This window comes from Temnothorax longispinosus, chromosome 7 (assembly GCF_030848805.1).
Source record: "Temnothorax longispinosus isolate EJ_2023e chromosome 7, Tlon_JGU_v1, whole genome shotgun sequence".
Classification (NCBI taxonomy): domain Eukaryota; kingdom Metazoa; phylum Arthropoda; class Insecta; order Hymenoptera; family Formicidae; genus Temnothorax; species Temnothorax longispinosus.
In genome coordinates, this window is record NC_092364.1 from 19980174 (window position 1) to 19994347 (window position 14174).

At 41.6% G+C, this 14174-nt stretch overlaps 1 protein-coding gene across 2 annotated transcripts in view; it reads right to left on the reverse strand.

Moving 5' to 3' along the window:
- Positions 1-14174, reverse strand: part of LOC139816724 (neurotrimin) — a 64346-nt gene that overhangs the window by 7276 nt on the left and 42896 nt on the right. The window contains exons 1-4 of one of the 2 annotated variants that reach the window (XM_071784434.1): positions 12826-13913; positions 7538-7707; positions 3562-3772; positions 1292-1419 (exon numbers count right to left, since the gene is read on the reverse strand). In XM_071784434.1, coding sequence (XP_071640535.1) covers positions 1292-1419; positions 3562-3772; positions 7538-7707; positions 12826-12868 — 552 coding nt within the window. In that variant the 5' untranslated portion in view covers positions 12869-13913. Of the gene's footprint in view, positions 1-1291; positions 1420-3561; positions 3773-7537; positions 7708-12825; positions 13914-14174 lie in introns of those variants that run through there. The other variant, XM_071784433.1, reaches the window with a different exon arrangement.

The window sequence follows — 14174 nt, forward strand, 5'->3', positions numbered from 1 at the left end:
AAATAAAGTGACAGACGAGCGGAAAAAGGACTTGGACCCGCATGCGAGGATTGCAAAAATCGGATTGCGAAAAGAAAATCCTCAAATGAGGGGGAAAAGGTGAAAAAGGAAAGATAGCCAGTGAAAAGAAGGAAAATAAATCCGCCCGTGGAGTAGGCCAAGAAAAACTTCGACGAGCGTAAACAGGAGAGGAGATGAAAATAAATAATGAAAATAAATATCAGGTCTGCAAAATGATATTAATTGTAAATAAAATAATATTAATGATATAAGCTATAAGCAACAAAGCAACTTGAACAAGTTACTTATATTACTTATTAACTAGTTATTTATTGTCACAATTTGTTGCACCACGTCCTTGTTCAGTTCTTAATGTGTCGTCGCGCCTTGTTTATCATTTCGTAATACAAGCAATTTAAATAAGTAACTTGAGCAAGAAATAAATAATGGCAAACAAGTTGCGATGAACGATACGTTGGGAACTGAATAAGGGGAATTGGTGCAACAAACTGTGACAATTAAATTAAATGTTGCACGTTTATCTCAGAACTGCGCCGCGAATTGCGAAGAAATATTGATAAAGTGAACTGAGAATGGGTAATAAACGGAGGAACGGAGGTGTACAGCGCGCGATATTGGCGAGGAACATTACGAAACGGGAGATACCGCGGAGGACGACGAGAGAGTTAATGCGATGAACTGTCGGTGGAGTTCGAAAGTAAGAATATAAGACCTGGAGTAGAGAAGCCCGCGAGGTACAGAGACAGAAACACGGTCGTGGAAATAGGTGTTGTATAATGCGACCAGGGTCGCGGCAAAGCATACTAGAAAAACTTTACGCGGCAAAGAGAAAGAGAAGGAATAACAGGGATAGGAGATAGGTTTTGAAGTTGAGAAATGAGACGGAGTTCTTTCCGCGGTGTTCGTACATTTAAAAATTCCACAAGGAGAAACGTTCCGAACAGGTAATATTGAAATTAAAAGTTTTCCCTCCCCCTCCCCTCCTCCCACTCTCTATCTCTCTCTCTTTTCTCAGCAAACTTAGAATCTTAGATTTAAAAACTTGCTTAAAACGGGTCGCATGATGGAGTGAGGACGGAGTAGATCGAGTGTAAGTTGAATGGGAGATGGCAAAGAATTATGGCAGCGCCGGGGAGAACAGTGGATTTAAGTTACCGTCTTTTACCGTCCTAGTTGGGAACGGCGATTGAAAATTAATCCACCGGCGTTTCCGTCTCCTTTTTGCTTTCATTTCCGTCAAATGAGAGCCGCGCTTGATGACAAAACTTACCTCATGATCGTGAGTCCAATGAATGGTCAAGGGTGGCTCGGGACTGTGCCGCACGACGCAGGTCAAGTTCATTGTGCTATCCTTGTTTATGTACATTTCCGGTTCTCCAATGATCGCCGTCACGGGCTCTATGGACGATAACGAAAGAATGTGCATGGAAGTGTTATTAAAAAAGTCGCATTACCCATGATCATTAAAAAAATCCGTATCTTACGTGAAAGTTTAATATTAGTAATTTATTAATGTAATGCATTAATGTAATGTATTAATTAACGAAGAGGTTCTGTCGGATATCTTGTGTGGAAATTGATATTTATAATGTGTTATTTAGACGACATTTAAATGAAATTTAATTATTCTCTTCAAAAGATTAATTTCATTTCGAGACTGCAATAGCAATTTATAAATATATAGATTTTATATTTATCTTCACTCAATAATAATTATGTGATAAGCATTTCAAATTTTATACTTTCGTAAAATTTCGTAATTGGGGAAAATTATAATTTGGCAAATGCGAACTTTATAAAAATCACAAAGGAAAACGTTAATTCAAGGTAAAAAGGACATTGCATATTCATAAAGAATTTAATATCTCCAATTAAAATTGTTATTGGATCAACTATCAACCTTCGGGTCGTTTTCTTTGTAATATTTTTTTGATGTAAAATGAAACCGGAATAATAAGCTAATGAAGCTAATGAAAGTCGGCGATGAGTTTAAACGGAAATGAAAGAGACAAAAATTATAAAATTATACATACTGCGCATACTTATTAATTAATTTTCTTTTGATTAAATTTATTTTCATCTTTTTTCCGGAATTTTGTAATTTTATATTATTCCGCTACAGTATTTAATTCATGAAAATTAATGGAAAAATATTAGCTGCAACAAACAATGATTTATAAATAAATAATTTTTCAATTTAAATAAATATTTTCAATTGAAAAGCCATGCAATTAATGACGAACTGTTTGCGTTAAACACATTGCGTTTGATATTTGTTTGCTTCTCGTTTGTTATTACTACATTTAGAAACACTGACATTATCGATCATATAGAATCAGCAAACATGCACTATATCAGATGTTAATAAACGATAAACATTAATAAATGATTCGTTATTAATGCATTAATGCATTAACGCACAACTGAAAAATTAATGAGACGTATCTATGTCTCAAGTTATCATTTTTTAATTACTACTAGTGACCCTCGAACGACACACCGACACGATACTCGAATTGCACGGTAAAAAAAATTGTGACATCTCTATTTTTCAAAAGTTTTTTTTTTTTAAATAATCCCTTGGAACCAAATGCTCACTCAATTTTATATATGAATCTAGAGTTTTGAATTGCACGATTTTTAATAGCACGGAACGTGATCTCCAAAATTGTACGACTCCTAAAAAAAGTCTCGAATAAAACGCGGTTTTCAATAACACGGAACCAATTAATCGAAGGTTACCCGTATTATACTTTATTCCTCAGCTTTTTTTCCTGCTAAATGCTGCTAACCCAGCGAAAGAGAGTTTATCGCGGTTAATAATTCAGTTTTACAGATACTTTCGACATAGTATTGAAAACCGCTGGTTCAATTCCTAAATTTCGGAATGAGAGGAGTCTGATATTAACGTCAGATTTATTAATATCAGGTTGATATTAACTCCGGAGTCACACGAAGCTGATTAAAGTCACTATCCGCGGAACGGGGAGCGCGAGCGCGTGTATAATGACAGAAATTTATAATTCGCGAAGTTCGCGAAGACGAGATTGCAGTCCGTCTGGTAGGACGAATCTCTCGCCGTGCGCGAACTTCAACGTGCTTCATAAAAATCCGAAGACAAGGATGGAGAAGGTCGATATTCCCCGATTTCATAAAACGTATATACGTCCCCTCGACCGTATCCGTCCGATAATTTGATCCTTCCGGGTGAACTCACCCGATAACGTCAGCGCGCGCGACGCGCGAGCAGGAGACAAGAGGCGACGCGACGTGAAACACTCAGGTCTCGCCCGTCCCGTCGAGGGAACTCCACGTGAATTAAGTCGCGGCGGTAAATCAGCAGCGGGGTCCGTGGCGCGGCAAATGCCGCCGGGTATATCGCGATGCACGTGCGGCGCACATTAAGCTTCCGGCAAATAGATATAGCGTGAATTTCCGCGTCGCGGCGAAATCAGCGAGGCGCGCGCGCGTGCCCCGGCGGTGCTTCCCAGCACGCGCTGCTGGCGGTCGCGAAAAGGGAAGAAGAGGAGGAAAACTGACCGACGACGGAGAGGAGCATGGAATGACCTATGGGCGGCGTCGTGGACACTTGACACTCGTATGTGCCGGAATCTCGTCGTTGAGGGTATTTCACTTGTAGCGTCCAGTCCTCCGTGTGAGGGAAGTGCGACGCGACGAATCTCTGGTCCGACGTGTACGTCTCGACGCCCACGGTGAGAAGATGGATATCCCTGTGTCTCACCCATGACACCTGGAAGAAAAAAAAGAAAAGAAAGGGACACGTCGCGAACGTCCATTTCCAACATCGTCCGCGGTATAGATGTCCGCCCTTTTCCGCGCGCAGCTGAGCCCCGGCGGGCCCCGGAATGAGGCGTCCGCAGGTTCGATCAAGGGATTGCGGTATAATTTAAGCGGATTTCGCGATACTGTGGACATGTAAAAATGATCCCTATACCGCCCATCTGATGTAACGAATAGTAGTTCGGAGGGTTTTTCCCCCACAGCGCGAAATCGCTCCGCGAATAATATATATTGCGAATTCATTTTCAATCCCCGATATGTAATTCAGTGCTTTTTTTTTCATCACTTCTTTTTGGCTCGTTTTAATTTTTTACATTTACGATAACATTCGACAGATCGTGTCTTACGTTCCTCGAAATGGATCGACGTGATTGATTTACGTAAACGTATAGCGTGCGTTTGAGCGATATTATATTAGCGGGGACACGCGAGATGCCGAACACGTAGGACAAAAATGCGTATTCTCCCATAAAAACGGCTTCATTGAGTTTTGTTACGCGTGCTCGGCGTACCGAGGCTTGATATGAAAAGGGGAAAAGGTGCGGGCAGAAGAACCGTAACGCGGCTTTTGTTCATATGACGCGCGGTTACGATCTAGTGCTAATGAAAAGCGCATATTCGATTTTACCTTTTAATAAAGAGAATGGAACAGCCGTGCGTTTTCGCCCCTCTCCTCCCCCTCTCGGCTCATAAAAAAATGCCTCCACCGGCAAACGTATAGTTGAAATAATTTTTCAAAGGCCTGCGAGCAGGTCCGGCAATCTCATTTACAAGAACGTAAAAAAATAAATGTTAACGTCAAATTCGGCCAGAAATGTTAAATTCTATAGGGGAAATTAAATTATATGAATGTAAAAACAATTTAATTCAATTTTCATTTAATTTTGTAAATGTTTTTGCAAAATAATGGACGGTGATGGACGTGTTTTGAAAAGTTCCCCCCTTCCCCCCCCCGGAAGCTAAACAAAATGACGTTCAAACTGCCTTTTAAATACCAGCTGATAGAAAGCATATGGAAATGTCCAAATTATATTTACGTTACTTTCGCGTATGTATATGAAGCGAAGCAATCATATCGCATAGTTCAGATTATACGGGGCTGTAATTAAAATAGTTTAGCGCCCTTTGTCGTTCCGCCTCAATAACACGAATTTGCCCGCGTGCTTGCCGACCTATATTTACCCACCGTGCAGCAACATTAGAAATCTCCTCTCGCGATTGCGCGAAATACGGCAGGAACGTTTGTGTATATATACCTAATACGCGCGACTCCGCGAGCGGAATATGCTTATACGCTAAAGTGGAAACATCGATTTATCAATTTACGTCAAACTTGTGCGCTTTCGAATACTTTAGCTAGCCATTGGAAAATCCGAACTTTTCCTCCCCCCTTTTTACTCCTGCCATCCCTTTCCTTTCCACCGTCGTGATTACCGTGTAGAATTGACTACTATATATACGCGAAAAGTCACGCGAGCAAAGAATCTTAAGCTTTCAGAATTCCATTTTGAAAATGTCAATACGTGCGTTCACTTCAAATACGACAGTGCCCGTAAGTGTACAATTTTTCGATAGCGTACGTGCACCGAGCGTACCTTTCTGACGTATTAATCGACGTGTTAAGCGACATACAATAATAATAATAATGCACGCAATAATAATAATAATGTACAAAAATATTAATCTGCAGCAAAGTGTGGCTCATCTATATTTTAATGAATAATAGCTAAATGTTATATATAATAGCGGCACTCTAGACGATATGAGAAAAAATAGCTTTTTCCACAAATAATTTCAACCGTGAAAATTCTCGCATTACGTTCGAGATTAATCCTTTGCTTACATTAATATAAATTTTCCGCTGAAATTAATGTGATTTTATAGGAAATGTGGAAAATGTGCTTTTGCTTTGTAGAAAAAAAAAATAATAATTCGACATATCCGCACGTAGCCGCAAATTTTTAATAAAGGTAGAAAATGGTATTGCCTTTTCTCATATTTGGTTATACATGTTAAAATTATCGCGATACAATCCGCGTATTATCGTCATTTGGAATAACAGGTTTTCCGTTAAAATTAATGCCCCTCGTATGAGGCCGGGAGGTGTAAAATTTACATTGCTCTGTGAAAACGTAATTCAACTTACCCCACGCATGGACGCAGCGAAGAGAGACAGATTGTGTGCGGGGGAAAATATAAAAAACGGTGTTAATGAAATAGAGACGAGCGGCGCGCGCGAGCAAAAACTCAGACGCGAAAGATGCGAAAGGGGGTATATGATGCCTTTTTTTTGTCGAAATCCCTCTCGGGCGTTCTGTCGCGCGCGCGCGCGCGCGCGAGTTGAAAAAAGCGCGGAGAAAAAAGGTATGGCAGTCGAGATATTGCAGTCTTGCCCATTCTCGCGGTGTTCTTTGTATATATATATGAGTGTCTCGTGATGGGCCAACTTTATTATACATGTGACGGAAAAACTACGCCCGGGGATATGAAACTGCGCCGCAGTCAAGTTTTGCAACTAATCGCGTTTCGTGGCTCGTATAAGTTTCGCGGCGTCGATAGCCACGGCGCTTTCCACGACTCTCTCTCTTTCTCTCTCTCTTTATAATTTATTCATAAACTTTCTTCTATAAATGGCACCGCGACGTCGCAAATAACACGTACGTACGTATTTATCCGCCGCGACAAGTTTAATCGTCTCGCGCGCGCGCGCGCAAGTCGTGTATTTTATATTTCACTCTAAAGCGCTTAGTGCATCGAGCGTAGTGGAAGAATCCTTGACGGGTATCAGTCGATACGTGTGCCCGTGAAAGAAGTTGCGTTATCTAATAGACAGGCTTTTAATAAAAGCTCTCTAAAGCTGCCGTGTTTTTGAGTCGATCCATTTCTGGTAAAAGTTTCCCCTCGGCGCAGGAGTATCGCCGGCGAGAAATATTTTAGCACTGACAGCCGATTTCGCGATATATACCGGAGATAAAAGTGGCACTCGCGCGAGCTACAATGCATATTACTAGAGACTAAAATTTTCTTCGATATCGAGTGGACGTCTATTTTCAGGCGCGCTAAAGGGATATTTTCTGAAACTTCGCATCATTCAAATTTCCTCTTAAAGAGCTTAAAATAAACTTTCGAGAACGGCTCTCTTTACCGTTACTTACTTGTATTCTTCGTCGATATTATACTAAAATCGTATTATATTAAACTTTATTGCTTATTATAATAAGCGAGATAACCTTATTAGAATATAAAACTACATTGGCTTTGTAAAACGGCAGTTCAGTCGTTATTAGGATATTACAGAATATTATTACGCTACATCTCTCCCATACTTATATTTTTAAACCCCTTTTAACAGAGTTTAATCAGGAGAAGATGGTATTGATTCAAACAATCCAACCGTACACTCGAATTTAAACATATTTTACTTATTTAACTCTCCAGTGTGCGCGTGGGGCGTATTTTACAAAACAAAAGAAAAAATATTAATTGGTTTAATATTTATAGCATAAATAATGTAAATAATAGCATAAATAAATAGCATAAATAATTTACACTCCACACGCGCTCTTTCCCACAATTCAAATTTTCACGCGCCCACTGGAGAGTTAATCAATATACTTGGTAATGGGATAAAACTCGAAATATCTCTCGCGTTATATTCTTTTACAAAAATAAAAGTCACTTCTAACAGCGAAAGGGAGGGTGGTTTTGCACTTACCGTACGGTCGCCCAAATTTCGTACTCGGCAATTCAGCGTCGCTGTTTTCCCGACGAGGGCCGTTACGTTGCGAGAGGCCGAGACGTCAAAGTACGGTCCTCGATCGAGCGGCTCCGATGCACGATTCTCGTGTGTCCTGTGATCGGCCATGCAACGGGTAGGTCCTTGCACTTTAACCAAATACAACAAGGCTGTGTCAAGGGTCGGGTGAATCCTTTAACGTTGCGGACGGTCGCGCGGGATGTAATTTACACCGCTCGAGAAGATCGAGAAGATATATGTTATCGCCATTCCGTTCGAACGCGTCGGAATTACCGATAAAAAGTTTCGTTTTCCAGTCAATTAGGCGAATTAGCTTCGGGATATTATACCGCGTCTCCGACAAAAAAAAAAAAAAGGGAGGACAATTCCGCGGATATAAACGTTTCAAAAGGCGCCCCTATTTTTCAGACTTTCTTTGACTATCTTTTTCGGACACTCACGAACTCTCCCGTATCTCATAGAGTCGTTATATGCACTGCGTAATAAATAACAATGATTTATTAAAGTACATCCCGCCAAGTAGTTTAGGTCGTTGAAAAAGGTTGTATTATTCCCGGGTTAACGGGCGTGTTCTTTAATTCTTATTGCCCGGTACTCCCGTTGCAAAATAACATGAAATTAAACACACGTCGCGCACGTAATACGAACGCAACAAATTATTCGTATTTTACATAACAGTTTTGCATATTACGGAATAATTATTTTTTTATAAACATTTCAGAGATTTTAGGATAATCGTCCTGGAAAAGCCGATGATAAATTTAAACCTTTTCCCCATCACGGTTCTCCGGCAAATATTTTAAAACAAAATAGACCCGTAAAAATATCATTTAAAATAAGATGAAATTCATTTTTCTATTAAATATCTCTTTCGTAACTTTTTAGTACCATTGTCAGAGGAATTTTTGTAGTGGGAGATCCCTCTTTCCAAAAGGGAAGCTAGAACCTGCGAGATCGTGGTGGCGGTTAAAAAAAATGAGGACATCTTTCTTTTAAAGCTTGGTGGGAGAACAATTTATTTGAGGTAGAAAATGTTCGATTGAAAGTATATATACTTTCTACGATCAACATCACTGGGGAAATGGTGCATTAGAGAATCGTATGTTTATTACTTCTATTTATTTTTTTTATAGAATCTTTCAATATTAGCAAATTGGCAGATTATTTCTGCTAATATTACTTCTCGTTAAAGGGTCCGTTCCTACTGAAAATGTCGGAGGTTGTCTCTGCCGCAATTTCAATATTCGATCAATACCTTGACAATAAAACCTGAGAAAAAAAAACCGTTAAATTCCTTTTCGAAATAAATTCAAGGTGTACGACGAATAATGTTTCACTAGCTGTTTACGTCTCTGAGATTTAAATCGCGCGAGAACCTCTCATTTGCATAATTCAGGAACTTCTGGTTTCTTTGTCGCAATGTTTTATAATCAATTTGGTTTTATCTCGTTTTCTCCTTCGAGGAAATTATTTCGCGTTCAAACCATAAAAAGATTTATACTTTGTATCCAAAGAACAAGCTGTCTACCGTATATTGTCAAGCTCCCCTTCTTTTTAGCTCCTTTCCCTTCAAATTTCCTCTTGAATCTTCCGTGACACCAGAAGAGAAATTTAATTTTTAAAAAGTCCATGAAAATATTTCACATGCATCTCGAATATTAACGAATGGATATTTATTTTTTATTCAATCAAACGAGCTTTGCATGAAACATTGGATCGCTATATTCAACATTTATCCGTAAATACAATTGTATGCCAATTCAACATAGCCTGTAGCATAATGTCCTCATATTAGATTCATAAACAGCCATAAAATAGCCGTATCGTAAATCGGCACATAGAACAGCGCGAACTCTCCATTACCCGTTTATCAAGTTCTCTAACGTTGTGAATCGTTCATCGTTCACGGGGAAGTTCGTAACTTTAGTCGGACGTTTTCCGTAAATATATATATATGTAGCCGTTTGTACATGGACGGTCAACTTGAGAGGATGATGGGTACATCCCCCAGCCTCCATTAATAGTGAAAATGTGTAAGTACGCGAGAGAGAGAGAGAGAGAGAACTTTTTATACGTAATAACGATATACGCATATAAGAAACGGGCTGTATATACGGGAATGCACGCTTCCTTGCGCAGCGAAGGAAAATTCCTCTCGCGATATCGGCGGCGCCAGTTTTCGGATCCGATAAGACCGTCGTCGTCAGAAAATCGTGCGTTAAAAATAAATGCCGCTCCAAAAGGGTAACTTTAAAGGGATGCAGGTAGTTGCGAGAGTAAATATTTACCTCTCCGCGCTTCCGTGGGATTTGCGCGGCCCCGCATAACCCACGTTAAAATACATATCAGAATTTCCGCCCCTCGGCTGTTTCCTTTTATCCTCTACGGTTACTTTTACAAGAATGTACAGTCGAATTAATTTCTTTGCTTGTTTCCTTATCACGTTGTTGTGTAAATTCAGTTCATTTCCTAACAGCCAGCAGCAACCGACTAATTGCGCGTTTACTCACAATCAGTTCCGCAGACTTAAAAGCACAATCCCAATTTAATCTTAAAGCCGGGGCTAAAAATTATCAATATTAGATACGTTTTAAGAACGTTTATATTGTCTTAAGGGATATCTCAACCCAATCCTATTAGTGTCTTAAGAAAAATCTAATCTTTCAAACTTTTACACAATTTGATATGATTCTCGCGCGTGGGATGATATCACTTTACAATTCCGTTCTAAATTCCGTGCTTTCACCGCGAAAAATTATCTCATCATATGCGCATCGCAATTTTTATTTATCTTATAATGCCCTCATTTTGTAAATTTTTCAATTTTACCTCTCCCACGCTCGTACGAAGCGCAATAAATATTTATCTATTTGTTAATATAGGAAGAAGTGAACAAAAATATATCATGCTTTATTTTTATTTTAAATTTTCCGAATTATTAATTCTCTACACATGGCTACTAGCCAGTGAAAAACAAAAACACGAGAGTTGTATATAAATATTTTTGTGTGAATGCGAGTCAATTAAATAGCGCTCAATAAAATTTTTTGTCGAAAGAGTAAAAATTCAATATAACAGTCTCCATGGTACCGCTTACTGTTGAATGAACAGTAAGGCCAAGCTGAGCTAAAGGCCAAAATCATTAAAGCCATTGAAGCGATGGAAATAAAATTTTACGGTCTCCGTTTTACTAGTATAATTCTGCAGAAAAATATAAATTGGTTGGAAAATATACACGCGCATAAGCTTTAATTGATATTTTTTCGGTAACAATGAGATGTAACGAGCAGATTTGGGACAGATAACTGTTCAGGTAGCATACGTATATCAGAATGACATCAAAAACTGTGATTACTGGTGATTATTGGTTTAGTGACCAAATAATACCTGGTTTAAAATGTCTTTTTTGTGACATTTTAATGACGTTGTACAAAAACATCATATAATATCGTAATTTTTGACATCCTAAATTATTTTAAAAATTAACAGTTTTATTTGCAAACTTATTTTTAAACCCTTGATCAAAAATTGAGTTTAAATTTTTTCGAGTAATAAAGGATTGTGATAATAATAGAGACATTAAGATTATTGTGGTGATAGTTAAGTAAACACAAAACATAAAATGTGTATTTTACAATTAACCTCGTTTTAAGTAAAAAATAATTTTGTATATAATTTTGATTTTTACAATCTTCTAAGTTACTAAAACGTCAATACGTTACTGAAACATCATTAAAATGTCACTGAAAGACCAAAGAAGTCGTAAAGCCACATCTTTTTAACGTCCTGAATGTTGTCATCGGTCCGTGACCCTAGTTCGTCATTTTTAATCGTCTTTTGACCAAATTTTGACGTCATTTTGACGTATTCCTGCTAGCTGGGTCGCATCTACAGAAAAGAAACGAGAGTTGACGCTTGCCAAAAGAAGGGCGACAATGAAAAGTATATTTTCTACAATGTACACACGGTACAGAAAATTGTGCTTGCACTTTGAATCGCTCTTTTATTAACCGTGGCGTTACCATTACGTCGTGTGTGTGTGTGTGTGATATTATATCTTGTCTCATTACATTACAGAGTACATGGGACTTTCGGGTTAATTGCTGCATAAACCCGTATTTTGGACAAGGGTAATGTTAATACTAAGTTATTACGAAGTTAAGACTAAGTTTGGGAGCTAACTAAACCCCCGGTAATATACCGTCGGCACCCTCCGAGCTGGGTATACATAATATCGCGCGGCGTCTCTCGCCAAAGGGGAGAGGATATATTCAACGCGCATCGCGAGACAGTAAAAAGACGGTTTACACACGCCGCCCGATGCGTACGTGCCTCTCGCGTAAATGTCATTAAACCGCGCTGAAAAGAAGAGGGGGGTGGTTAATGCTCGTACGCTCTCGCTAGAATCGTAAATCTAATTTTGCCGCATCCCCCATTAATCGAACCGAGTAGCACGTCCAAGCAAATACGACGGACACAACGGTCAAGGACCGTTTGTCGGGTTGAATGACCATCGACGTTTATTTTTGCGTACGGAGATGTCACGCGCACTCGTAGGAAAAAAAAATATATATATACGTTTTTAATCATCGCGCATAATTAAAAATTAAAACGGTTATTTACAGGAATTTATCGATCGCGCTAATTAATTTTATTGAAGCCTCAATATACGTTTCTCTTTTGTTAATTTTAATTACGATATATTTCTCGGGCGAGGGCAACGGCGTACGAATTTCGAATCTTGAAATTTCCGGAGTATCATTCTTCGTGGGAATCTTGGGATTATTCCGAGACTCGAGACTACGTGCGAGAAGGAAGGGAGCGCGAAAAAAGAGTGCAGCTGATAAAAGCCGAGGGAATTCCTCGCACGTTTTTTCCGGCCCAACGCAAATCGCACGAATAGAGTTGGCTAATGAGCGGAAACGACTTTTTTCTTGCGCGCGACAAAATCGACAAAATTGCGTAAAACCCGCGATATTTGTATATAATGTATCCTCGCCGGCGGTTTTACTAATGTAGTTTATCGTTCGCGCTATTCGAGGGCTGTTGAATGTTTGTCCGGCCGTGTTGTTTGCCTAAACGCGGATTCCGCTTCCGCGGTCGGCCGGCCGTTACGTCGGGGTACGTCGCGTTCGGTGAGAGATTTGGCGTGTGGCCGGTCGTTGTCGACGACGTGCGGGTTGATTGACGACGCGACGACACCGGTCGGGGCGATTTCCCGGAACGCGATTTATTTCGAAACTCACCCGAAACCATCAGCAGACCGAGGGTCAAGATTAGACACCTCATTTTTTATCTCTCATAGTCGTTTTCGGGGTGCCGGGAATCGATCTTCCTTCCTCGTGCGCCGCGTATCCTCCGATCTCCGATCGATCCTCCGTAAGCGGGAGCGGAGGTCCGGCGAGAGGCCGCCGGAGGGGTGAGCGATTACTCGTAGGCTCCGTAAAGCGGCCCCGCGAGCGTTTCCGAGTGCCTCGCACTCCGCCGAAATTGGCAGCAACGTGCGCCGGACGAGAAAAAAAAAAGCGGGGGGGAGACGAGTTCAGGGCGAGTTTATCGGATGAATCGACGGTTTCCGGTTCTTCTTGCCTCCACGCTCCATGGCACCGTTACGTCGCTGCTTCGTACCCGCGTATCGTCTGTCCCAGCGCGATTTCTCATCGCGACGGCACGCGCGCGATCGTTACCTACCCTCTTTCCGTCGCGCGTCCAGCCCGCATAGTCCCGCTCCTCTCTCTCTCGAGCCCGCTTAATTCGCTAACAGCTTCGTGATCTAGATTCGCGTAATTGAAAAGCGCCGGCGGGGCGTGATACGTGCATCCCTCCGGATCTTTGACTCTCCTTCTCGTCTTCCTCCTCCCCCCGGTCTTATCGCACCCTCGGCGAAATCGCGCTCCGGCTGATCGCGTCTCGCCGCGCCGTGCCGCGCCGCGCCGAAGTTGTCGGTGTCGGAAATCAACTGTGCGCTTTGAGTGATGTAAGCTCTCGATTCGTTTCACCGTCTCTCTCCTTTAACACGTTCTAATCTATAAGATCGGAGATCGGCGTCGAGAAAGCCGAGGATTCCGACCGTCGCGGAAACCACGCGATCCCGCTTCCTGTCGGCGACAGGCGTGTCTCTCTCGGCGCGTCGCGGCGCCGATCGCGCGCGGCGGCCCGGCCGGTCGCGCGCGCGGCGACGATCGACACACGCGGCGGCCCTCCCTCTCGGCGTAAAGGGGGATGATCTCGGATCGGCGGGCCGATCGACCGACCGACCGAAGGGGTCAACTCGTTGCACGGATAGCCGAGCGAAACTGAGGAGAGGACTGACAGTGCGTGCAACGCGGCTTTGCGCGGCCCTGCGCGCGGCCCGGGAGAGACGCCCTGCCATCTATCCTCGCACACGCCCCGCTCTCTCGTCCCCCCTTCACTCAGGGTGGAGGAGGAAGGGGGTGCACTGTGCGAGTAGATGAGGGTTGATATCCCTGGCGCAAGCGTGTATCTCTCTTCGTTTTATCGTCGTCGTTGCCGTCGTCGTCGTCGTCGTCGTCGCCGCCGCCGCCGTCGCGCACGCTCTCGCTCTCTCCTTCCCTTCCTTTTCCCCGGTTGCTTT